General features: G+C 39.5%; 2 protein-coding genes across 9 annotated transcripts in view; both read left to right on the top strand.

Annotated features, from left to right (window-relative positions):
• Positions 1-18649, top strand: part of LOC310961689 (dystrobrevin beta-like) — a 39921-nt gene extending 21272 nt beyond the window's left edge. For 3 of the 6 annotated variants that reach the window (XM_083933891.1, XM_083933889.1, XM_083933890.1), the window contains exons 11-22: positions 921-992; positions 1494-1571; positions 3012-3099; positions 4569-4648; positions 5217-5330; positions 9752-9848; positions 10163-10183; positions 10496-10649; positions 12403-12492; positions 12629-12676; positions 15581-15613; positions 16160-18649. In XM_083933891.1, the coding sequence (XP_083790017.1) occupies positions 921-992; positions 1494-1571; positions 3012-3099; positions 4569-4648; positions 5217-5330; positions 9752-9848; positions 10163-10183; positions 10496-10649; positions 12403-12492; positions 12629-12676; positions 15581-15588 (850 nt within the window). In that variant the 3' untranslated portion in view covers positions 15589-15613; positions 16160-18649. The remainder of the gene's footprint in view (positions 1-920; positions 993-1493; positions 1572-3011; positions 3100-4568; positions 4649-5216; positions 5331-9751; positions 9849-10162; positions 10184-10495; positions 10650-12402; positions 12493-12628; positions 12677-15580; positions 15614-16159) is intronic. The other 3 variants (XM_083933892.1, XM_083933893.1, XM_083933894.1) reach the window with 3 other exon arrangements.
• Positions 18650-22593: 3944 nt separating this feature from the next.
• LOC310962036 (DNA (cytosine-5)-methyltransferase 3A-like) overlaps positions 22594-24337 on the top strand; it is a 65321-nt gene continuing 63577 nt past the window's right edge. For all 3 annotated transcript variants that reach the window (XM_083934384.1, XM_083934382.1, XM_083934381.1), the window contains exon 1: positions 22594-22754. The gene's annotated coding sequence lies outside the window, so the exon portion shown is untranslated. The remainder of the gene's footprint in view (positions 22755-24337) is intronic.

Here is a 24337-nt window from a genome sequence, read left to right as displayed (position 1 = left end):
AATCATCAAGAACAAAATGTTATAAAATTGTAACTCAGTTTGATCATATTTGGCACCGTACTATTCCTCTGAAATCCCTTTGCTGCATAAGAAGTTAATGTTCAGTTGGAGGGTTTTGTTATGTAAACAGTTTCCACTGAAAACGGAAAGTGAAACATTTACTACGAGGTTGCAGACCTAAAATGACATTTTGGTCTGTTATCACCGATACAGCTGCGTGCACACAAAAACTTTAGATAACACAAGACCTCAAAAGTCCCGCCCCCGTTAGCCACCGCTTTGGTTGCTCCGCCCATTGTGGCGGATCCACACTGTTTGATTTTCCAAAACGTCGGCAGACTGGGTCATTACAGACCTCCAAGCACTGGGCACATAATCAGGTCAGCACACAGACTGCACTTAGCACATATGTGAGTAGGTTTATACCAATGCTGCTGCGACAGGTTCTTCTTGTTCTCTCAGACATTAATTTTTCTCAATTTCAATGTTTTTTTCGATTCCCTCTGGATCTGCGTTCTCTCTCTCTCTCTCTCTCTCTCTCTCTCTCTCTCTCTCTCTCTCTCTCTCTCTCTCTCTCTCTCCGCCCTCTGGTGATCTTTGCCCTGTCTGTGTTTGTTCAGACTAGAACAATTCACTATTGCATGATTGCACTCAAAAGCATGTGAGAGAGAGTGTGAGTGTAAGAATGTGTGTTTTCTGATAGACTGGACTTTGGGTTGCAGTGGTTTAATGTTGTTATCCTCACTCTGTGTGTGTGTGTGTGTGTGTGTGTGTGTGTGTGTGTGTGTGTGTGTGTGTGTGTGTGTGTGTGTGTGTGTGTGTGTGTGTGTGTGTGTGTGTGTGTGTGTGTGTGTGTGTGTGTGTGTGTGTGTGTGTGTGTGTGTGTGTGTGTGCGTGTGTGCGCATGTGTGTGCTTGCAGCCCTGCTCGCCCTGTTGGGAACACCAGTGAAGCCATGTTGTTGTCCTCATCAGCGCCCGAAGCCTCCAGGAGGTAAAGACTGACATCAATCGTAGAAAACACAACTTTATTGTTTTTTTCAAAATATTTAGAAGTTTGAAATTTTCTAAAGACTGATCGCTTAACGGACAACATTTTCCAGTTTTAGTTCTTAGTATCTAAAGTTCATTTAAATTAAGACACTGAATGCCTCGTTCCATCTTCAGAAACAGTATAGAGGACCCCATGGATTTTATCATTCCAACATGTGACTGTCAGATATAATTAATTTTACAAAAACATAACATTGTATTAATTAGTGAAAAAAAACATGGTGTTTTTCACTGTATGCAGTGAGCAAATTAACAGCAATACAATATGCTGAGGTATGCAGAAAACACAATGAAAATGTAAGAAATTACTAATTGAATGTGAAAATAAATGAAATATACAGCATATCCAGATATTTGTGATATATTGTTAATGAGAATACATATATATAATCTGAATACTGTAAATTCTCATGTTTATTTCCCTTTTTTTTGTTTCATGTAGTTTGGCAGCCGCTCAGCGTATGAACGAGGAACATGCTCTGATCGCTGCGTATGTGAATCGCCTCCAGACCAGCCCGAGGTGAGAGTGCAGCACAGTTACTTAGTCAAAGTGTATCCAGAGTAGTTTATTATCATCATCATTATCATCATCATAATAGTGAAGAGCAAAGATCAAGTAAAAACAAAAGAAATCTGTGTTGATCATCTCCAAACTGTTTTTTTATAGGTTGTTTGCTGTATCTCCATTCCATTCAATCAGCAACATTTACACTTGGTAGCTGGTTATTAGCGGGCATTTAGATCAGATCAGGCGGTCCGGTACCTCATTCATTTTGAATGGGGGTAGTGTGTTTAGACTGCAGTGGAGGGTGCTGTAAAAAAAAAACACAGCGAGGTGCGGCAAAAAGTTGAAACTAGGGATGGGCGTGAGTGATCAAGTCCTCCGGTAGTCTTTGTTTCATTTCTGCAGGAAGATGCGTTGCGTTCTAAAAATAGATTTGGAAAAACGAGTCCTTTGAAGAATCGATGCAATCCCTTGATCTTGGAATTAGCTACCCGTGCCCATCCCCAGTTAAAACTGACTCAACTATTAGAGAAACTCAACCCGACGTCAGACTGCAGTGGCCAATGTGATCAGTCTTGTCATAGGTCGTTTTGAGGTGGTGTTAGAGTCCCAGACATGCAAACATACCGCCTCTATCACAAGAGGTTTAAAAAAAAGTAACACAAGAAGTTACCTGCCCGGGAGTTTGTGCAACAGCTGATTGTTTCCTGCACGAGGCTCAGTCCCTGCTTCTCTTTCTTTGTCTCTCTCGCCGGGAGATGAAGCTGCCTTTGAGGAAATGTCGAGACTGTAGCAACAATTTGATGGAAAACAACAGCCTAAGTGTATTATAAAGTGTACTTGTGCCACGTTAGGGGGTTAAAGAACACAACAGGGCCGTAAGTGACACTCCACAGCTGCCAGAGGCTATGTGAATGCGGCCTTACCGTTAAAACACAGAACATCTCAACTGCTACTTCAGCATCACTGCTTCCAGCATCCTTTCAGCCTAATTTAGTCCGTGAACAGAGGTTTGCCTATAGCATAAAGCCTTACTGTAAAGCGAGTCAGGTGCAGTAACGATTGGTTACTGACGTTATATTCTTACATGTTATAAAATCGTTAAACATCTTACCAAACCAGAACTTGAATTTAACTGTTTTTGCTCCCCTTGTTCTGATTTTTGTGTAATTTTGGTTCTTTTTGGAAGTAGTTACACTGAAAAAGTAGATTCATATTGCATGTGTACAAAAAAACATCCTTTATGTGGGATGGACATGTTCCTCTACTGCTGGGTGCATAGTTACTAAATTTGTTCATGGTTGTCATTTGATCAGAGAGCTGAATACCACATAAAGTGGTGCTTATAATAATTTAGGCTCCCATTTTTCACCTACTGTTGGCACAACTGTACTGTACGAGAACAAAAGAGGTTAAATGATGGTTAGTTCACGTGGTTTATTTCCCTGCTCTCAGCAGTGTGGACAGTCCCAGGAGAGAAGACGAGGAGCACAAACTGATCGCCCGCTACACCTCCCGACTGGCAGAGACTGACAGCGCAGGAGTGAGTCAACATACACAGTTCTCTGATGCACAACTGTGGGTGGTCTCTCTCACATCATCTTTTGGTTGTTAAATGATGTGTTATTTTTTTTTGTTGGGGAATGTGATGAAGTGAAAGAGTTCTGGAGGGATTAAACCAGCTCTGGAAGATATAATGGGCTTAAATTTAACTCTCAACACAAAGCTTTTCATTCTAGTTCTACACCCTGATAAAAATCACACACCTAAGAAAGAGATTGTTGCTTTAAATCTTTGTTTCCCACTTGCAAAAAGAGTTATTTCACTCTCAAATAAATAATAATAATAATAATAAGACCAATAAACCAAAGTTTATTAATTGGATAAAAGAACTGTCCATAACTCTACCTCTGCAAACTATTACTAACATATTAAAGGTAAAAATATAAATATTTAGAGTAAGTAATGCAATGTATGTGGCGGGCGAGATGTAAATGGTTCTCTACAGTTACCTTATTGAACTCATTTAATACGTATTCTGTTTAGAATATATATTGACTTTGACACAATGTACAAATAGGTCACATGAGTATGTATGTATGAAATCAACATCCAACAACATGAAAACACCTTTGAGGTACAGATTTTTCTTATTATTTTATTTCTCCTTATTGATGAACAAGTTATGAGGATTTTGTTCACGTTCTTTCTTTGTTATTGGAAGTTATTTGAAAAAGACTAAAGCCCAGTTCAGACCAATGATTCACAACGCAACAAAACAGTTTTAGAACGTTGCAGCGGTGTGAACTGACCCGTCCCGTCTGGACTCAAACTGGCTGATGTCGTCGCCTGCGATTCAGCTCGTCGAATCGCCAGCAGCTGGTTTTAGAACGTAACACACGTCAACGGTTGAAACAGCAAATGAAGTGTTAGCAAAGTCTGCTGGACTGCACTTAGAAACTGTCAGCTGGTTAAAAAGGACGTTTTAGACGGGGCTCAACGAGCGCGTGTGAGAGAAAAGAGGACGGAGAGAGAGAGGGTCGAACGAGCAATACGATGAATAAGAAGAGGGAGAGACGTAATCCAGAATAAAGCAGTGAATCAGGAAAATAAAATGTTGTTTTGGCCGTTTCATCACAACTACAAATGCAGGTGTAGCGAGTATCTCACTATCTCCGTCCTCATTTATATTTTCTAATGCTACAAATTATATCAGGCTACGAAAAAAAGCCGGAAAAGTCAGAGGTGAGAAAGGAAGTACAGAGAGTCGTTGGTATGGAGACGATACAACGTCTCATCTCGTCTCACCGGTCTGAACTGGCAGGTTTAAGAACGTTGCACACCTGTACGTTGCAAGTTTCTTTGCAAATCTTTGGTCTGAACTGGGCTTAATAAAGATACTGATGATAAAAAAAAAGAAGATGGCAGTCGGTACGCTCCAGTAACTTAGTTTGTGTGTGTGTGTGTGTGTGTCTGTCTGTCTGTCTGTCTGTCTGTCTGTCTGTCTTTCAGGTGATACCTAACCGGAGCATCAACTTTGATGTGAACAAACAGAAGAGGGAGCTTATTGCTCAGCTGGAGGGCAAAAACAGGTAAAAATATGTTAATAGTGGATGCGTTATTCATTTTAATTCATTCTTTTTTAGTTTGACAGTAAGACACAGTAATTAAAGGCAAAAATGTTTGAGGTCAACCTTTTGAAAGCATGTAATGTTATACTCCTGGACTTATGGACTATCGTAGTGTCGATAACACAACTTCACATAATGTGTGTTTATAATTAATGTATTGTTTATCAGTTGCAAAATGTCAGCTATTGTCTTATTAGTACTATCAAGAGTAATAACAATATACTTTTATAAAGAAATAAAATATGTCAACTTATTTCTTTTTGCTGAAAGAAAGCTATGTCCCTTCACAATAAAAGTGCCGTGTGTATATATGTGCTGAATGTGCTGAATGTCTGCCATGTTTGTTTGTAAAATGCAATTACTTGTCAGATTTAAAGTATATTCTCTGAATCCAACATGCACATTCTTCCGTGCAATCTGCAAAAGCCTGCAGAAGTGTGAGAGCCCTTTTTAGTGTCTCTTTACAGTCTGTTGAGTCAGGTAACGCTCTCCCAGCCTCATCTGACCAGTATGTTTTTCCCTTTCCCAGAGAGATCTTGGCAGAGATCAGACGTCTTCGTGTAGAGCATGACGCTGCGTGCCAGGCCAGCCCGGAGAAAGGCAGCACCAACCCGACTCTGCTGGCCGAGCTTCGTCTGCTCAGGTAAACACAGACTCCTGGAGCTGGTCGCCTGGTCTCCTGCTGCATACACTAACGTACTTTAACCATTTTTAGTTTTTTTTTGTTGACATACCAACAGAAATGATGCCCAAACATAACTTACCTTGTGTTTTCTGCGTTACGTGTCACAGTGTCAGATTTGGCGGGAAATCTGCCACGTGGCTTTGCAGCACAGAGGGAGCGTGCTTTATAGCAGATGGCGGTGACAGATGGTGGATTTTATGAAAAGCCAACATAAAAATCACTTCCAACATGTTTATGCTATTTCGGTAAAAAACAAAACTCCATATGGGAGATGGGAGTTGATGATGAGAGAGTTGCAGTAATGACGATGGAGGGATACTTCTGGTTTAAAGTAAGACAGAGCGGTTTGAAATCCACCGATTCTAGATTTTTATTTGGTTGTAGCGTCTCCAAAGTTATTTTGATGCTACAAGCTTTTGTTTGTAGAAACATGAGATAATGTCAGTCGTGCTGGATGTCGCAGAAAGCCTGTATCACTTTCAGCGTCTTTTTGGAGTTGGCCACGCTGGGGCGCCAAATTCAAACGTTGTAAAATTCTACACCTAGTGGCTTTACGTTGTGAAAATCATAATATAAAGTGCTTACTCATAAGTGGTTTTGACTAGGAATGCATGATATAAGGAAAATATGTGACTTATTTCACCCCAGTCAGTCAGTTTAACCTGTAATTATTCATTCATTAGGTATCTTCAGCTGTGTAATATTAACCATTGTGTGCAATAATAATTCCGCTTTGCAATACCCCAGTTTACTTACATTTACTCTAGTTAATAATACTAATACTGCTTTGTACAGCATTCTTTTTCATAGTTCAGTTTCTTTTCAAGACTATTATCATATAAACCATTGTATGTATTGCATTGTAGAATATATATTTTGCATATTTCCTATGTCTATTTTTCCACATTTTGTTACTATAGTTATATAATGCATATATTTTGTTTTTATTTACAATACCTATTTCTTACTTCTATTTACATGTACAAGTTGATATTTACTGGAGCAGAATGTACATATTTATACATATTTCTTTTTCTTTTTCATTCATTATTTCTGTACACAAAAGCCATCATTTACAAAAGTGACATTTTAAAGTTTATTTACATTGCACAATTCAACAGGAAGGCAAGTCAAAGTGTTTTACACAGAACATTTAAGAACATTGAATAGCAACACATACAATTACATTTAAATCCAAACAAAATGACATTCAAATAAAATAAATAAAAGAAAAAAGTCAAAGTGCAGTACAAGCAGTTAAAATGATTTACTCTAAGGCAGCATCAATCAGAAAAGTCTTCAGTCATGATTTAAAAGAACTGAGAGTTGCAGCAGACCGGCAGATTTCTGGAAGTTTCTGGAAGTGAACGCTGCCTCTCCGTGTTTCTCTGGGGACACAGAGCAGACCTGTCCCAGAGGATCTGAGAGGTCTGGATGGTTCGTAGCTGAGCAGAAGATCTGAAATGTATTTTCTAAACCATTTAGTGCTTTGTAAACCAACAGAAGCTCTTTGAAATCAATTCTCTGACAGACAGAAAGACAGTGTAAAGATCTGAGGACTGGAGTGATATGATCAACTTTTTTGGTCTTAGTGAGGACTCGAGCAGCAGCGTTCTGGATTAACTGCAGCTGTCTGATGGACTTTTTAGGCAGACCTTTAAAGACACTGTTACAGTAGTCGAGCCTGCTGAAGATAAATGCCTGGACAAGTCCTACTGACACATCCTTTAATCCTTGATATGTTCTTTAGGTGATAGTAGACGGACTTTGTAATTGTTTTAATGTGGCTGTTGAAGTTCAGGTCTGTGTCCATGACTACCACACACACAGCCGTGTCTGTGTCTGTCACAGTGAAACCACACCCACTCTGGCTGCAGGCAGTGATGAAGCAGAGAGAAGCTGCACACAGACACACTGTCCCGCTCTCACACAAAGTTCATTAGTACCGATACTATTTAAAATGTGAAATAGTGTTGTTTTTAACGCTGGGTACCGCGGTACCTTACTAGTATCGGTTTACCGTGCAACACTAACTGTAACTGTTTATTCAATGCCTGGATTATCAGTTATATTGCCCTCTGAAGTTTTTTACGATGGTGTCCCCTCTTTGAACTTGTGGGAATCTTTCCTGTCAATCGTTTCCGTGCCGCATGGTGTTAATATGAAGTTTCCGGCAGATTTCTGGAAGTTTCTGGAAGTGAACGCTGCCTCTCCGTGTTTCTCTGGGGACACAGAGCAGACCTGTCCCAGAGGATCTGAGAGGTCTGGATGGTTCGTAGCTGAGCAGAAGATCTGAAATGTATTTTCTAAACCATTTAGTGCTTTGTAAACCAACAGAAGCTCTTTGAAATCAATTCTCTGACAGACAGAAAGACAGTGTAAAGATCTGAGGACTGGAGTGATATGATCAACTTTTTTGGTCTTAGTGAGGACTCGAGCAGCAGCGTTCTGGATTAACTGCAGCTGTCTGATGGACTTTTTAGGCAGACCTTTAAAGACACTGTTACAGTAGTCGAGCCTGCTGAAGATAAATGCCTGGACAAGTCCTACTGACACATCCTTTAATCCTTGATATGTTCTTTAGGTGATAGTAGACGGACTTTGTAATTGTTTTAATGTGGCTGTTGAAGTTCAGGTCTGTGTCCATGACTACCACACACACAGCCGTGTCTGTGTCTGTCACAGTGAAACCACACCCACTCTGGCTGCAGGCAGTGATGAAGCAGAGAGAAGCTGCACACAGACACACTGTCCCGCTCTCACACAAAGTTCATTAGTACCGATACTATTTAAAATGTGAAATAGTGTTGTTTTTAACGCTGGGTACCGCGGTACCTTACTAGTATCGGTTTACCGTGCAACACTAACTGTAACTGTTTATTCAATGCCTGGATTATCAGTTATATTGCCCTCTGAAGTTTTTTACGATGGTGTCCCCTCTTTGAACTTGTGGGAATCTTTCCTGTCAATCGTTTCCGTGCCGCATGGTGTTAATATGAAGTTTCCACCCTGAACTCATCTATAAATGTGCCAGTCTTTTCTCAGATACACCAATGTCTTAGTCTTATCCTTGTTTTAGATCTTCTTTAGCTCAGATTCAGGTCGTTATTTGCAGAAAATCATTAAATAATACAGGGGAAGTCCACTGTTGAAGCTTTCCTTTGGGATCATAATGACTGAAATCTGGAGTTACTGCATGACTCAGACTCTTGTTTTACTTGTTTGTTTACTCATGTGTGTGTGAAGGGAAGCCAGTCAGGAACAAAAGAGTTAACGCTCCTGCTTTCATGTCCCATCCAGACCACACGCTGTTTGGAAACAAATATTGTAAACCACCTCTCTACTATGACGTTATTCATGCTGAGTCTTAAATCTCTGCTGCTTTTTTGCTGCCAACTCACTGTAAATTGTAAGAATTTATCATTTCAGTGCAGTTTGGATTGAATTTATACTTCTGAGAGAGAACCAGTATACATCAGACTTGATTGTGTTTTCAAGATGCCAAAGTTTGGTTTCAAGGGCTTGTGGTCTGTCTCAGAGGCTCATGATGTCCTCATGTTCTGGTCAGCTGGCTCGTATCACATCTCCTATCCACGAGTCTCCTCTTCCTACCCCGAAATGTCAATCTCAAAACAGATCTCCCAGGAAACTTGGGGAAAAAGGATGAGATTGTGTTCCTTTGATCTCCAGCCACCATCTTTTCATCTAGCCGTTTTGGTCATAAACAACTGAGTCTCTTGCCGTTTCTTGAATTTGCCTGATGATTTCGGCGTCTGCCCTTTACCGAGAATCGTCTCGCCAGTTAGACATTCTTGCGTTAATGGTCCTTTTTGTTCACTGTCACATGTTTGTTTTCTTCCGGTTTCTGCCAGCCTTGCTCTCATCACGCGCAATCTCAATTGGAGATTTCACAGACCTTGTGCGAGGGAGCTGGCAGGGTAAAGTCTGTTGGATGTCCTTTTCAACTGATTGGGGCATTTGTCTCTTATTCAGCTCCACCGCGTGACCTCAGGGTCAGATAAATTCAGGGTTGCAGTGCATGTGTGAAAGGGGATGGATTTGCATTTTCTTTGGTAGCAACCCATGTAGCCTGGACCGGAGTGTGTTAGGACCTACTTATATTTATGGCAGGTTTTTGATCTGACTAACAGAGATTGATACTGTTTAGGTTGCTTAGTTAAATTAATTTGTGCTAAATCAAATCTGGATGCGCTTGACATGAGAATTTCTGTAACCTCAAGGTTTTCAGTTTAAGTGTGTCTTCTGCCTCCTGTGAGTCCTTGCACTCTTTTGCCTCATGACGCTCTGTTTTCTGACAGTAATGAAGGGTTGGGGTGTGTGTGTGTGTGTGTGTGTGTGTGTGTGTGTGTGTGCTGCAGACAAAGGAAAGATGAGCTGGAGCAGAGGATGTCGTCTCTGCAGGAGAGCAGGAGGGAACTGATGGTACAGCTCGAGGGACTGATGAAGCTGCTCAAGGTGAAACACACACACACACACACACACACACAAACACACACACACACACACACACACACACGCACACACACACACACACACACACACACACACACCCACACACATTTGTTTTGTTCAGCATGAGGGCAAAGTTTCCCCTTTTCTTCACACTTCCCTGTGTCTGTCCTCGCAGTAACAAGCCTCACTTTTCTCTCTGCTATTTCCTCCTTAATTTTTTCAGCCTTTCTTCCAGCTCTGAATGTATCTGACCTCTTCTTCTTTTCCGTCCTTTTCCTCCCCGTTTGTTTCTGACTGCCCATGTTGGGCTCCTGTAGGATGAGGAACAGCGACAGGCAGTAAGTTTATCCCCCTTACGTTGAACATTGTAAATGTGGGATTCAGCTCTAATGCCGTTTTTAAAAAAGGATTTGTCTTTATGTAAAGCACATTGAGTTGCCTTGGTATGAAATGTGCTATATAAATAAAGATGCCTAATGTCAGACGGAAATGTCAAAAATTGTCGACAAGCAGGCTGGATTTTCCCAAGCGGGACCTAAATATTTTGGAGTGTGAAGATGTCAGCTGCAACAAATATGACAAGTTAGGTGTTTCTGAAAGTCATAAATGATGATGTGTAACAGCCCTTAAATAATAAATCCATCTCTTAGGCGCAGGCAGCTGGCTCCTCCCACGCCTCTCCTTCTCGACCGAGCCCGTCAACCGTCCGCTCTGTAGGCGCCGCATCTCCCCAGGCTCACATGTACCCTCCGCAAGATTCACTCGCTGGGGTTGGTGGTGACGTACAAGAGGCATTCGCCCAAGGTAAGTCTGGGACTTGCAGCATGGTAAAAAACATAAAAAAATAAGTATTGTTTTAAGGTCTTACACACAAAGCAACATAAACATCAGATGGGTTTTTGCTTTGGTTAAATTTCTGTGACAAAGTACAAGAAAGTAACCACCACTGGTCCTTTTTTCTTTTCTTTTTTTACCCCTTTGAGACACACCAGAGAGATGTTTCTAGTAGGATTTTGGCCTAGTTTTAGCATTCTTATAGTATAGGAACAACTATGAGACAAAAATCTTCCATTTTCCAGTTTAACCTGTAAATTTTGAATTAAAATCCTGTAAATTTTGAATTAAAATCAAGCTATACATTTCAGGTTTGCAGGTAAAACTCGAGTCTCTAATCTTTAGAAAATTTGGTATTTTAATGCTGTTCTATAAAATGATTGTGTCCTAACTTCAGCTGTGTTTACCACATGGATTCATTGAATGTCCTCTCAGCTACAAACACAAATACACAGTAGTTTCCAGTCAGTGTTTCAGATTAGATTTCACCGTATTAACAGTTCATGATGCGCTGTAAATGCTGCAGTCTGGGATATAAACCACCAGACCAGGGCAAATGGTTCAAGGAGTAACCCCAGGAAAGCCTGTATCAGAAATACACACTAATAACACACTAATAGTGAGTACACTATTATAAAATTGGTGTGGAACATTTAATTAAATCAAGTTATAAATCATAAATTTTTACCTCAAAGGGCTTAAAAAAACGTTTGGTTTATCTGAAACCTAAAAAATAAGGTTTTGATCCACAAGCGGTCTGCCTTTTTGTGCAGGGGAACGAACAAAACACAGGATTCACTCTCGGTGGTTTCTGTGACAACACAAACACAACAACAGCTTTATCTCTGCAGCCATCAAACTGAGGAATTAGTCACAGCTATATTTTGCACAGGTGATTATCTATTGCCGATTTAATTTATATACTGATACATTTTGATACATATATACATTTTTAACTACCGAAATGATTTTTACTGATTTATTTGGTTTGATTTTTTATATTTCTACTATTAGCTTTTACATCTTAACATGATATGGTATAAGATGTTTCTGGACCTGTAAGAACTTTTTAATTTCCAGTCTTAAGTTGGATGACGTGTGATATTTTTCTCACATGTTTTTTTTAACCCAACTTACCCAATCTACCTCTGGGTACTAATAAAGTAACTTGAACTTTGAACTTGTTGAGAAATACTTTCAAATTAATAGTAAAAACATACAAAAAACGGCAATATTAAACAGAGCTACTCTAAACAAAGACGTGAATGAATACATAGTAGACAGTTCTTAAATGTGCCGCAGGACTTATTTCCGTTCACATTGCTAAATGAATCTGAAAACATGCAGCTCAAACCACCTCCGAATGTTGCCTGAAGCTCCACAGTTTGTGTGTTTAATGAATTCTGCTCTGCTGTAGATGCACTCTTGAGAATAATGTGTCGGGTAAAAACAGGGAAAGGAGGCGAGTTAGTTCTAAAAGGGATTTGTGATTTTGCTTTATCATTTAAATAGCTTTTTTAAATTGAAATTACACATTAGGATGTTGAGTCATGGTTTTGTTGTAATTGGTGTCACAGTGAGACGGTATAAAAGTGTCATTCAGATCTCGTAAAGTGAATGATAATGTATCAAAAGAATTCAATTCATTAGTCACCACATCATTTGTGTAAATCTAATCTTGGTACTTGGATGACTGTTTCTTTGTCTCACATTTTCCCATCAGGCTCCAGAAGGAACCTGAGGAACGACCTTCTGGTAGCAGCCGACTCCATCACCAACACGGTGTCCTCACTGGTCAAAGAGCTCCACTCTGGTACACACACACACAGACACACTTCTATAGTATCCTGCAGATGGTCTGCTGACATCTTCATTACGCTTTTCACAAATTAAGACAAACATGTTTGATGTTGTCCTGTTCATGTGTTTATACCCTCTTTTCTGATCAGATGACGTTCGGGAGGAAGAGGAGAGATTGCTGAACGGGAAGGACAGAGGTAAGTTGATCTCTCCAGTAGCCCACATTATCTTTTAACTATTCCTCTCTTTACTCACTCCACTTTCTAACAAAACTTCATATTAAAATGATCATTATAACCCTTGATCTTTGCATTGGGACTAACCAGGGTTGCCTCACATTGATCTCAGTATTGACAAATTAACATTATATTAATAATCAACATCTTAAAAATGTAAGTTTATCCTGCAAATCCAACACAAAACCATACAATAATATGATTGATATGAAGAAATAACAAATGAACGATAAAACAAATGGAAAAAACACCAGTGACTCAACGCTTCTCAGAGTGGAAGGGTGGAAATAATTTGGTCTATTTGGCGTGGTCATGTGAAACTGTTTCTCATGACAAATTATTTTTGATAATGAAACAAGAAAGCACAGACATTTGATCTCATGACAGTGAAACTTTTCAGATCCTTTCTCATTCCTTCAGGACATGAATGACCTTCTGGCCCTCTGAGGATGTTTTTTGTTGTATTACCAGCAGTGTATGGGTTCAAAAATGGGTAAATCTGTTAAAAGACAGAGGTGGAAGAAGTATTCAGATGATTTATTTAATTAAAAACAATGACACAATGTACAATTGCTCTGTCACAAGTAAAGGTCCTGCATTCAAAACTCTACTTGAGTAAGTAAACAAGTATTACCAACAAATTGTGCAAAAATCATCCAAAGTAAAGATGCAAGAACCTGGAAGATAATATTTGTGCCCACAGGTTTTATTATCTTATAAAACAAGATAACAACACACATTTTTCAGGACTTTAGTAGCAAGTTACAACTTTATCATTCTTATTGGTGACCTCCTTTAAAGCAATTCTTACCCACCCTCTTCCCCCTGCCTGACCTCTGACACTCCCTCCTCACACAACACGTGTGGTAAGAGAGAAATGCTGCGTTTGTGTGCAATGGGAAGTCCAAAGTTTCAAACCTCCAACTCGGCAAAGTGCACTGTAATGCCTGTCAAGTGGAACCTCCTACTATCGAATTAGGAGGAGATCTACCTACCCCAAATTCACTGGGCATTCCAGTGCACTTTGCCTAGTTGGAGGTTCGAAACTTCAGACTTCCCATGGCACTGGAACGCAGCATGAACAGCACAAGTGAAACGGAGCGGCGGATGAAAGGCAGGAAGCTCGGAAAATAATTTTATTCGGACCGAATAGAATGATTGGTCAGACTTTTATTAGAAATATATGGGTTTCAACACCTGGTGGATTCCTTTGACATTTTAGTGTGCCATACGCTTATCAGGAGCATTTTCAGATTACAAAAGAAAAGTGTAAAATTGCCAGAAAGGTAAAGATTGCTTTAAGTCATAAGCCTCACTCTAATGAGAGTTGATTTAATCGGCCACAAGGCAATATGAAGATTTCATGACAAACATAATTGTGATTCATAATATTATCACCAAAACAAACTGGAATCTCTACCTTACATTTAGACAGTGATAACAGTGTTATTCATAGTATCAAATCATAAAATATGTTATCTCAGGACACTTCTCTTGTTTTCTTTTTTTTAATAAAAGGTTTTCTTAAATAAGGATATCATAAATCATGACTACAGTATTTTTAAGATATATAAATCTCAGCAGAGCAGACTTTTAACTGAGCCAACTTACGGTTGATGTTGTTGTTGTTGTGGTTGAAACAAACATTCACAGCAATTTTAACTGCAAATGCCATAAACACTTTCTTTCTACTTCTTCTTTTAATTGGCTTCATCAAGTGAGACAGTCAATTTACTGTAAAATAAAATCAATTCTACTTGATTTGAACTGGTACTTATTAATGGTAACAAATGAATGTTACGGTTAGAGGAAATAAACTATACTCCATCCCTGTTAGCCACATGACTGAAAACATCTGTGTGGGTATGCAGTGCCTTTATCCACCATAATGCATCATATTTAATAAGCTGAGCATTCGTTTTGTACATAAATTCAAAAAAGCTATTGACTGTAATCAGATATATGTAGTAGAGTAAAACGTTCAATATGTCCTTGTTTTAGTGGAGTTTAAAGTACCACACATTGTAAATACTCAAGTAAAGTATATGTACAAGTACAGTACAACTAATAAACAGTACAGTACTAATAAAAGTACTTTCTACTGCTGTTAAAAGACGTGTGGGTAAACGGCTGCTTCATGCAGAGTGAAGCACGTACATTAAGATTAATCTATCAGAAGTAAAAACTAATAATACAACATTGGCTGCGAAGAAACCTCAACACATCATTTTTTAAATAAAAATGTATCAATATACTGTACTGTACAAGCCTTTGTATGTAGTGTCTTAATGTTTGGGGGGAAATAACAGAGCTGAATCTTATTTTTCTTTTGCACACATAAAGTTGCTGTGGATCACATCATCCACTTGTACTTGGCTCTTCTTGCATGTCTTTCTGCGTCTGCACGACTGTACGTGCTCTCTCGTCGGTCCTGCTGCAAGCTTCATTAACATGCCGTCTCATTAGCCATGTTTTATGGAGCCCCTCCTCTTTACAAGAGTACCGCCTGCAGAGACGAAGCGGTGAAACTACTTTCTGGTCTGCTCCCTGAACCCAGACTAAACACACTAAGAATACTAACCTGCAGTACTAACCCACCGACCCCCGAACAGCCAGACAGACAGGAGGCCAGGGTTCAGCCTTCAACCCAGTTAAGTCTACACTGTTAAAGATAAAATACTGTGTCTGCAATAGAGCCTTTCTCTCTGGAGTTGGACACGTAGTGCAGCACCTGCCAAGTACAGTCATGTTTAATGTTTCTATGTCTGGTTCCTATTACAGTTTCTGGCAGAAACCTGTAGTGCTGTATTTAGCTTTACACTGCCCTGACCTCTGCTAACTGCTAACAAACATTTCTCTTTTTAGCAGGTTAAAATGATGGCAGGACAAACAAAGACAGTAAGTGATTCAGTCACGCTTTTTAAATTCAATGATAATACAAACTCAGTTTCTTTTATAGCACAACAAAAATACTCTATTTAGTAAGTTTCAGACAGTTAAGACTGTAACTACTACCCTCTACTTCTTAATTGTTTAATCATATATCAGTCATCACATTTGTTAGGAAGGCAGGTTTGGAAATGTTTCTGAACAAAAAGACTGCATTCATGTTTAATGGGAAAAACTGAATGATTTGATGACTCAAAGCAATACCTTTATTTATATGTTTCAACTTGTTTGCACAGGCCAACAAACAGACGGCATTGGGTTCCTTCTAACCAGCATTTAAAGAACTGTGTAATGGTTTATTTAAATTCATGTAGAAAGAAAAATAGAACAAGTAGTTGTATCCTGACATGAGAAAAAATCTCCTTGTCTCGTTGTTTATATTTGTGATGAAAGCGTCATTTTCTTTAGATTATAAGCGGGTATTTTGGTGTCATAATTCTCAAAACTTGATCTGTCTTGATTTGTTGTCTGACTGTTGTGTCCCTCTCTCCTCAGGCAGAGTGATGTTTCATCACAGCCAAAGAAGACTGACCCTGCTGGGATTATAATATATCTTCTTATATTAGTCGTTTAGCAAATTGGGATTAGAGCTCTGCTGTCAATCAGCCAATCACGATGCTGGACACCAAACGACCGCCGGGTCCCTACTGATGTATAGCTGTGTTTCTGTGTGTCTTGTCACTGTGGTTTTACTTTTGTTTCGATTTGATCATGCATAGCTAAACGAGGAAACCTACTGATTTGTACTGTAGTGTGTTTGTGTTTGTGTTTGTGTTTGTGTGTGTGTGTGTGTGTGCTCTGCGTTTTCAAGGGTCTAGGAAGTGAGAGAGGCACCGCGAAGAGATGGAAAGATGTGTTAAGGACATTTGTGAAGGATAAAAAAGTGCAGGAAAGTTTTAGGATGGAGATACAGGATGTAACTATAGTGGAGAGAAAAAGTGTAAAGAAAGTCAGAGACAAGAAGAAGCGAGATGTAATGTTTTAAGTTTCGGCACTGTGTGCTTAGTATTTATTGCTTTGATTTTGATTTTTGACATTTATCCATTCAGTTTGAGTGTTTATGTGTGTGCGTGCGGTCCAGCCCTGCTGAGACGATAAGCTTTAATGGGACGTTTCCTGCTGTATCAAGCCCTGCCCTGTGCAGGGTGGAAAGCTGAAGTCCCCGTCCTGGTCCAGGTGTCTGAAACCTGGAAGAGGTTAGTGCCGTGGGTGCTGGTATGACAGCAGCTCAGGTTGTCAAGGACTCTCTGTATATCTCGGTACTGCAGTGGGTCTACAGTCAAAGGAGATATTCTATTACTGTTTGTGTGTGTGTGTGTGTGTGTGTGTGTGTGTGTGTGTGTGTGTGTGTGTGTGTGTGTGTGTGTGTGTGTGTGTGTGTGTGTGTGTGTGTGTGTGTGTGTGTGTGTGTGTGTGTGTGTGTGTGTGTGTGTGTGTGTGTGTGTGTGTGTGTGTGTGTGTGTGTGTGTGTGTGTGTGTGTGTGTGTCTGTGTCTGTGTCTGTGAGAGAATATAAAACCATTTGCTTCAACAGTGTAGCAACAAGGGTCGCTAAGTGGGTGGAGAAGTTGGCTCTGGAAGAATGTCTCCCCCTTACAAATGCTCTTTTAAAGGTTCAGTGAGAGGGGGAACATGAGCATTGAAGGAATATTTTTTTGGCAAACTACAACCAAACACCCCCCAGAAAATCTTCAGACTGAAGTCTCTCTGCATATCAATCAGATCCGAAGTGACTCACGCCACTTTCGCACATGCACCGCAAACCCGAAATAAACGTTTAGACACAATGCAAATGTCCGATGTTTACGTTGCCATCTCTTTAGTTCAAAGGCCGCGTAATGTCCCACTGAAACCACATGTGAATAGAGAAGCTCATTTTCACAGTGAATTCACAGTGAGCAAGTGGTCGTGATGATGACGTTTCTATCATGCAGCCGTGAAACCGGTAGAAAAGAATGGTGATTCACAGGAATACGCCAACGTAAATGTCCAAGATCGTTTGTCCACAAAGCATTTTTTTTTCGGGCAGAAAAGTGCGGGGAACGCTTCATCACAATGCTTCTAGTGCTGCCAGTGGGTTTTATTTCTATGGCATTACATTAATGTGAACTAGATAACTAGTTTAGTGTTACGTTAGGAGAGGGTTGAATGACCGCTAACAGGTACGGTGACAAAGACCCAAATCTCACCAGCACTTTTCTGAAAAGTTCGGAAATTTTCAGAGCGGCCACACAAAAAAGACGGCTGCATACGCACTCACCTCATTGGGAACATGCTGGCACTCAGAAAAAAACGAGCTTCGAGAACCTCCGTCTGTAAGGGCCGACGCTGAAAACGTCAGACAAATTCAAGAAACACCAAGAGACTTGGTTTTTGAATTACCAAATTGCGAACCGGATATGACACCCCAGTTTAATCCCCCCCCCTTCCTGCACGCTATACCCAGGTGACACACCTCGCCTAAACCAAACATCACCTGGTGGGAACGTGTCTGACATTGACAGTCTTCTGTTGTGTGCTACATGTGTGAAAGAGCAACTTCAGACGATGTCCGGACCTGATTTGTCGGATAACGACTGGAGTTCATGCAAAAAACGTCTTTAGTGAGCTTTCATCAGGTCAGGGTGATTTCTTTTCAAGCATCAGATGTGACATAATTTCAGAAAAAAATGTTTAAAGGTTTTGTTTTCTGCTCATAGGCAGCTTTACTCTACTGTGTTCCACATTTTATGGATTATTTGGACATTTTTTCCCCAACCCTCCACTTTTTTGAGTTTCTACACCTGTGATTATCACATTTTCTGATTGACTGACTGTATGAATTGTTTTGAACTTGTGTTGTATGTGTGTGTGAGTGTGTGAAAGAGAGAGTCAAGACTGATAGGACATGCACGTCCTGACATGTAACTGTAAACAGCTTCAGATCTGAACCTGCCTGAGCTGACGCTGAGTGAAAAGTGTGTTTCATCTGCAATAAATGATATTTAACGTCAAACTCTTGAGTTTAGTCCGTCTCTGTGGCTGTTTGTTTGAATCCCCCAGGGCACAAAAGACTGGGCAGCAACATAAAGTGACATGAGGGTATGATGCTTTTTAATATTATGCCATGACCTCAACAACTGTATTCCCTCCTGTTGACTGTACACTCATCTGTAAAACAAGTCAGAAACTACACTCTGCTGTATTCCTGGAAAGTGACCCATTTGTAAAATTCCTTGACTTCTTTCATCTGGAATACATCATTTCTAAACCGCATGATGTTGCAGCAACTGCACAACCACCGGGTGTCCCATGCAGAGAAACAAACCAGAGGCAAGACAAGATCTAAGATATGCAATACATGGAAAATAAGAGCACGGCTGAACAGAGAGTGTTTAATTTGCATGGTTTACATGACGAAGGTTGGAGATAATAGGGAACAAAACAACACCTTTTTTAAGGCTACAAATCTAAACTAAATCCAAGCATTGTAGGAATATTGGGACACAGAAATGTTTGGCTAAATCTAGGCACATTTACATGTTGGACTCACATGCTCGTGTTAGTTAACTGCTTAAATTGCATTTTGCATTCTGTACTTTTGTTTTTAACTCTTATTCCAGTGTAATATGGTGTTGTGCTGCTGCTGGAAGTGCAAATTCCTGAGGGATAATAATAATAATAATAATAATAAAATATCTATCTAAAGGTTACAGTTTTTGCTGAGGAGATACATTTAACATGTCAGAAGTAACTTTTGCTTTTTAGTGACTGTAAAAAGTAACATGCAGTATTTTTGTCTGAAATGTAGTGGAGTAAAAGTATCAAGTGGCATTAAATGTACTCTTTTTTTTCAACAAAACAGTTTATTTTCATCAATTAAGGGAAACGACAAAGACATCACAACAACATCACTGAGTAAAAAAATATAAATGTATATATTTAAAAAACAGACAAAACAAACATAACAGAGCGTTAAAAGCCATTTTCTTATCTATACAGACAAGTAATTGATACATTGTAAAAAGAGTGTGCATTAACTGTACAATAAAAAACCCTTGTTGTTCAATTATAAACATTTACAGTAGGTAAAAGAAGTGAAAGAAATCCTGCATTCAGAATGATAAGTACAAGTATAGGCATCAAAATGGACCCATTCTGACTGTTTAATGATAAAGTATTGGAATATTACTGATACATTAACGTGTAAACAGCGTTTTATTGTTCATGTTGAAGCAGGTTTTTAACAACGTCCTGTATTGTTTAGGTATTGTAATATAAAATGCATCACAATTGAACAGTTAACTGGAATAAGAAGTACAACATTTCCCCCTGAAGTGTAGCAGAAAATGAAAATATGTGCAATTATTAAGAGTTTGGACTGATGTTTGAACTTTTTTAAACTCTCCTGATGTAGCGTCCTCATTAGTATGGATGAGCAGGTCTCACTTTTCCCATGAGCTTCCTTCAGAGGTCACGACTGTGTGTTGTGTGTGTGCGTTTGTGAGAGTGTGTATGCGATGGTGTGGGGGTGAAAACTATAGACTGAATAAAGCTCTTTGAGTTTGTCTGTTGTTGGAGACCTCACTCGCTGCTATAAATAAGCCCCCACCCTCACCTCCACTGCAGTTATGACCCTGTTTATTGGGGATCTTTACACTTTCTTCTTCTCAGAGGTCAAACTGAGTTTAACCTTCTCTTCTGGAGCAGAAATCCACTCGTCATAACGCAAGAAAGGCCCATTTTACCTCATTGACAGTTGAAGTTAATCATTGCCAACATAATACTGAGGATAACCAGTATTGCTTATGTTATTCTCTATTTTTTTTAATGCATGTTCTCAGTTCTGCCTCTATTGTTCTATATTTTATGATTTTTCAAATTATTTTTATGCATCCAAGTTTTAAGTCTTTATGAAGGAAGAAAATACAAATATTTTCTTATTTACAAATATCAATTGTGAGGATTTTGCTGCTTTTTTTCCTGTTTGATGTCATTTTAAATTGGATATTTTTTCACTTGGGGCATTTTCTTTCACAATTTTATTGGTTAAACTTTTAAAGTTGACTGAAAAAAATAAACTAAAATAATGGAAATTATCGTTGGATGCCGAATGACTTTGTCCATTTTCCGTCTCTAGATGTTGGTGACAAAAACATTCAAATTTCTTTATGTTTTACACTGAATCCAAACTTAACCTAGGAGTTAAAAAGAAAATGCACCTCATGCTTCCTCTTATACGATTGTAAAATCTGTGATATTCCGTTAAACCAGGAGTTATGTTTTAAGATTTTTTTGTGCTCACTTGTCTACATTGAGTGCTTTCCCTGTCTTTCCTAGAAGACCATGCACACAGCAGTTAGGAGAGGGATTCAACATGTCGCAGCATGTTTTCAGCTTCACCTGCTGAGGAACCTGTGCAGAAAAGGAGTCGGACTGGAAGAAACTAACCTGCCGAACAGGAAAACAGGTAAATGTGTTGCCTTCAGTTGGTGGAGACAGGTAACCTAAAGAAAACACGAGAAAAGAAACACCTCTTTGCATCAACAGTAGAGTCCAGACACTCTCTAACATGGTGGTTCCCAACTATTTTTAATCATGTGATGACACAAATTATGCTGTATGTTATTAAAAAAAACCTCAAGGAATTTATATTAAAACAACTACTGAGCTGCCATACACTCAAGTTGAACAGAGCTTCCTAAACACTGACAAACTCTAAAAAACCCACTTTAAACAACACGACTACAAAGAACCCATAATGCAACATTCTGTAAGAGGCAAAATATCTGATGTTGTGATTAATAGGTTACATTAATGGTGTCATCCTTGAGTGTAATTCAAACCCACATTTTTTTAAACATACTTTCCAGAGAAAGAAGTTGTAGTATTCTACTCTGTATAGATTTAACATGTACATTAATATAATTGACTCATCGATTTCTCACTTATAGTAGAGGGGCACCATATCCATATGACAGTATATCATATTACTTCTTATAAATAGTAGTATTAGAGCCCCTGTTAGAACAAAATATATGAACCTGACATTTTCAGAGTAATATTATGGGGAAAAAAAGATTTCAGTATTTCAAGAATAAAGTCAAATTATATGTTTTAATTTTTTGTCACCTGTGTTTTCTTTTACATAAATAAAGACATTAATTCTCTTAATTTGTGTCCTCACTTAAGGAAATCGGCACGCTTGGAAACGTATATTTTCTTTTTTGTTGTTTTTTGTAAATTATATAAAAGTAATTTTACGTTTGAATGATGGCACACGTGTGTCTGTAAAACTAAAATCACAATGCAGTGAATAAATACGTGATTTAATATTGTTAGGGTCTTTTTCCTTCCTCAGTTACACAGATATTGTGATGTAACGTAGACGATTGTATCGGGTGTTGCAGAATCGCTGTACCACGATACCGCTCTGAAATCTGGAAATCAACCTGAACTTGTTCTGAAGTTGATTGAAGTGGTTTATTTCATGGAAATAGCTGTTTTAGACACTAAAGCTAGTTTTTAAGACTTTTTTTTTTTTTTTTTCACAATCAAAAAGGGCATACATCATATTCAAGATAATACAAGTTACATCCAATACAAACAACCGAGCGAGTGACATCAATAACAGATAAATAAAATACAATACAATACAATACTAGACAAAACTAAATAATAACGAATAAATAAAAATAAAAGTAAAGCGAAATAAACATCAGTCAAAAAATGGAAGCGGTCAGTCAGGAAACAAGGTACATGGATGTTCATACTGAAATTGTACATTTGACGCCAGTTTTACACCTGTCTTCACCTGCTAAACTGAGTGTGCGCGCACGTGCGTATGCGTGCGCGCCGGTGTCTCGGCTGTAGACTTTAGGACCGCGCGGAAACTTTCTCTCCGGTGCGGCAGCCTCTGCGGCTCGTGAGAGAGCGAGCGAGCGGGCCGGTTGGTGAGAGAGAGAGAGGCAGGCGGGGGAGCGCGAGCCAGCACCGGAGAAAGAAGACCCGGTAGAGCGAGAGAGAGAGAGAGAGAGAGAGAGAGCGAGGGAAAGAGAGAGAGAGAGAGCTACGACCGTCAGGGTCCGTGTGCCTGAGGGACGGACGACACGGTAAATATAAACATTACATTTGGGCTCGTGAACGCAACTCCCGTTAAGTTGACTCACAGTCATCTCCTAAAGTCATCGCTCGCGCGCGCGCCGGACCCAATACCGTTGGTTCCGTTTTAGCAGATGATGTGCGCGTGAAGACGGAGCCGTACGGGGCGAGCGAACTTGGTGAGTTTATTTTGTCACGGACAACCGAACAACCGTTATATGGCGCGTGTGCGTTAAACGTTGTCCGGTGGAGCGTGCGCCTCCACCGCCCGGCAGCAGGGGTTACCGTTAAACCGGAGCGCACCGTCCTCTTCTCCCACCAGATGCAGACAGACACATCAGCGCGCGGAACCGTCGCCTCCGCGGAGAGCGAGCGAGCGAGCGACCGGGCGCGCGCCTGTTGAGGTTAACGGGTGCATTCGGTCTGAAACTCGTCCCCGTGAGTGTTTTCTACCTGACCCACTAAAGCTGACCGTCGCTACACACTCAGACACGTGCCTCTCACCGGCTGCCCGCCCCGCGTGCACTCCCACCGGGATTATACGCCGTTTCTAAGAGGCCGTCCGGTAAAAGGCCGCGTGAGGTCGCTCCCAATATTAATTGTCATAAAGCTGAGCTCCGTCAAGCTCGCAGGAAGACTACGGCACTAACGGGTAGACTTTAAAAATAAGAGTAGCTTCATACACTCCGGCGGTATTTTACTGTTGGCAGAGGATTTGATCACAAGTGTTGGAAATTAATAAATCTAAAGTTTCAGTGTTACAGAGCTGCAGCTAGAGATTGTTTTCATTTTCGATTAATCTGTCAGTTATTTTCTTGATTAAAATAGAAGCTGTTTGCTCTATAAAATGTCGGAAAATGTGTTCCCACAAAGTGTTCTGTAACAGTAAAATAACAGTAACTATTCATATTTGGAAAGCTGGAGCTAAAATAATCCATTAATTGGTTAATTGTTTAAATATGCTGGGATCACTTGTTTTTTAGTTCATTTAAGTCAGATCCTTTCAATTTTTTTAGAAATGTTTGGGGTTTTAGCAACCGTTATGGCATTTATTATACAATCAACAAAACGTAACACATGCTGTTTTTGCTGATCCCATCATTTTTAATCTCACTTAAATTTCATTAAACACTTGAAGGTCAACAGTAAGTAAAATACTCATGGGGACATTAGACACACACCTCTCAAAACATAGCATAGAATAAAGAAACCATGACATATATATAATAGAACATTTTAGAGGCTTAAGTGTTGGTGAGCGGTCAACATTTTCTGATGGATAGGGGAATTCAACTTCAGGTTATAACTTGTAAAATCTGGTTACATCCAACTTTGATCTTTAAAAAGATGCACAGCTTCAAGTATCGTGTTTACTTTGTTGTACAAAACACCTTATTGACTTTATTGAGAAGACAGACAAATAGATGGATAGATAGATAGATACAAGATAGATGGATGGATGGATAAATGGATAGATAGATACAAGATAGATGGATGGATGGATAGAAGATAGATGGATGGATAGATGGATAGATAGATAGATAGATAGAAGATAGATGGATGGATGGATAGACAGATAGATAGATAGATAGAT

The sequence above is a fragment of the Echiichthys vipera genome (assembly GCF_963691815.1).
Source record: "Echiichthys vipera genome assembly, chromosome: 19".
NCBI lineage: Eukaryota > Metazoa > Chordata > Actinopteri > Perciformes > Trachinidae > Echiichthys > Echiichthys vipera.
This window is presented reverse-complemented; position numbering and strand designations above follow the sequence as displayed.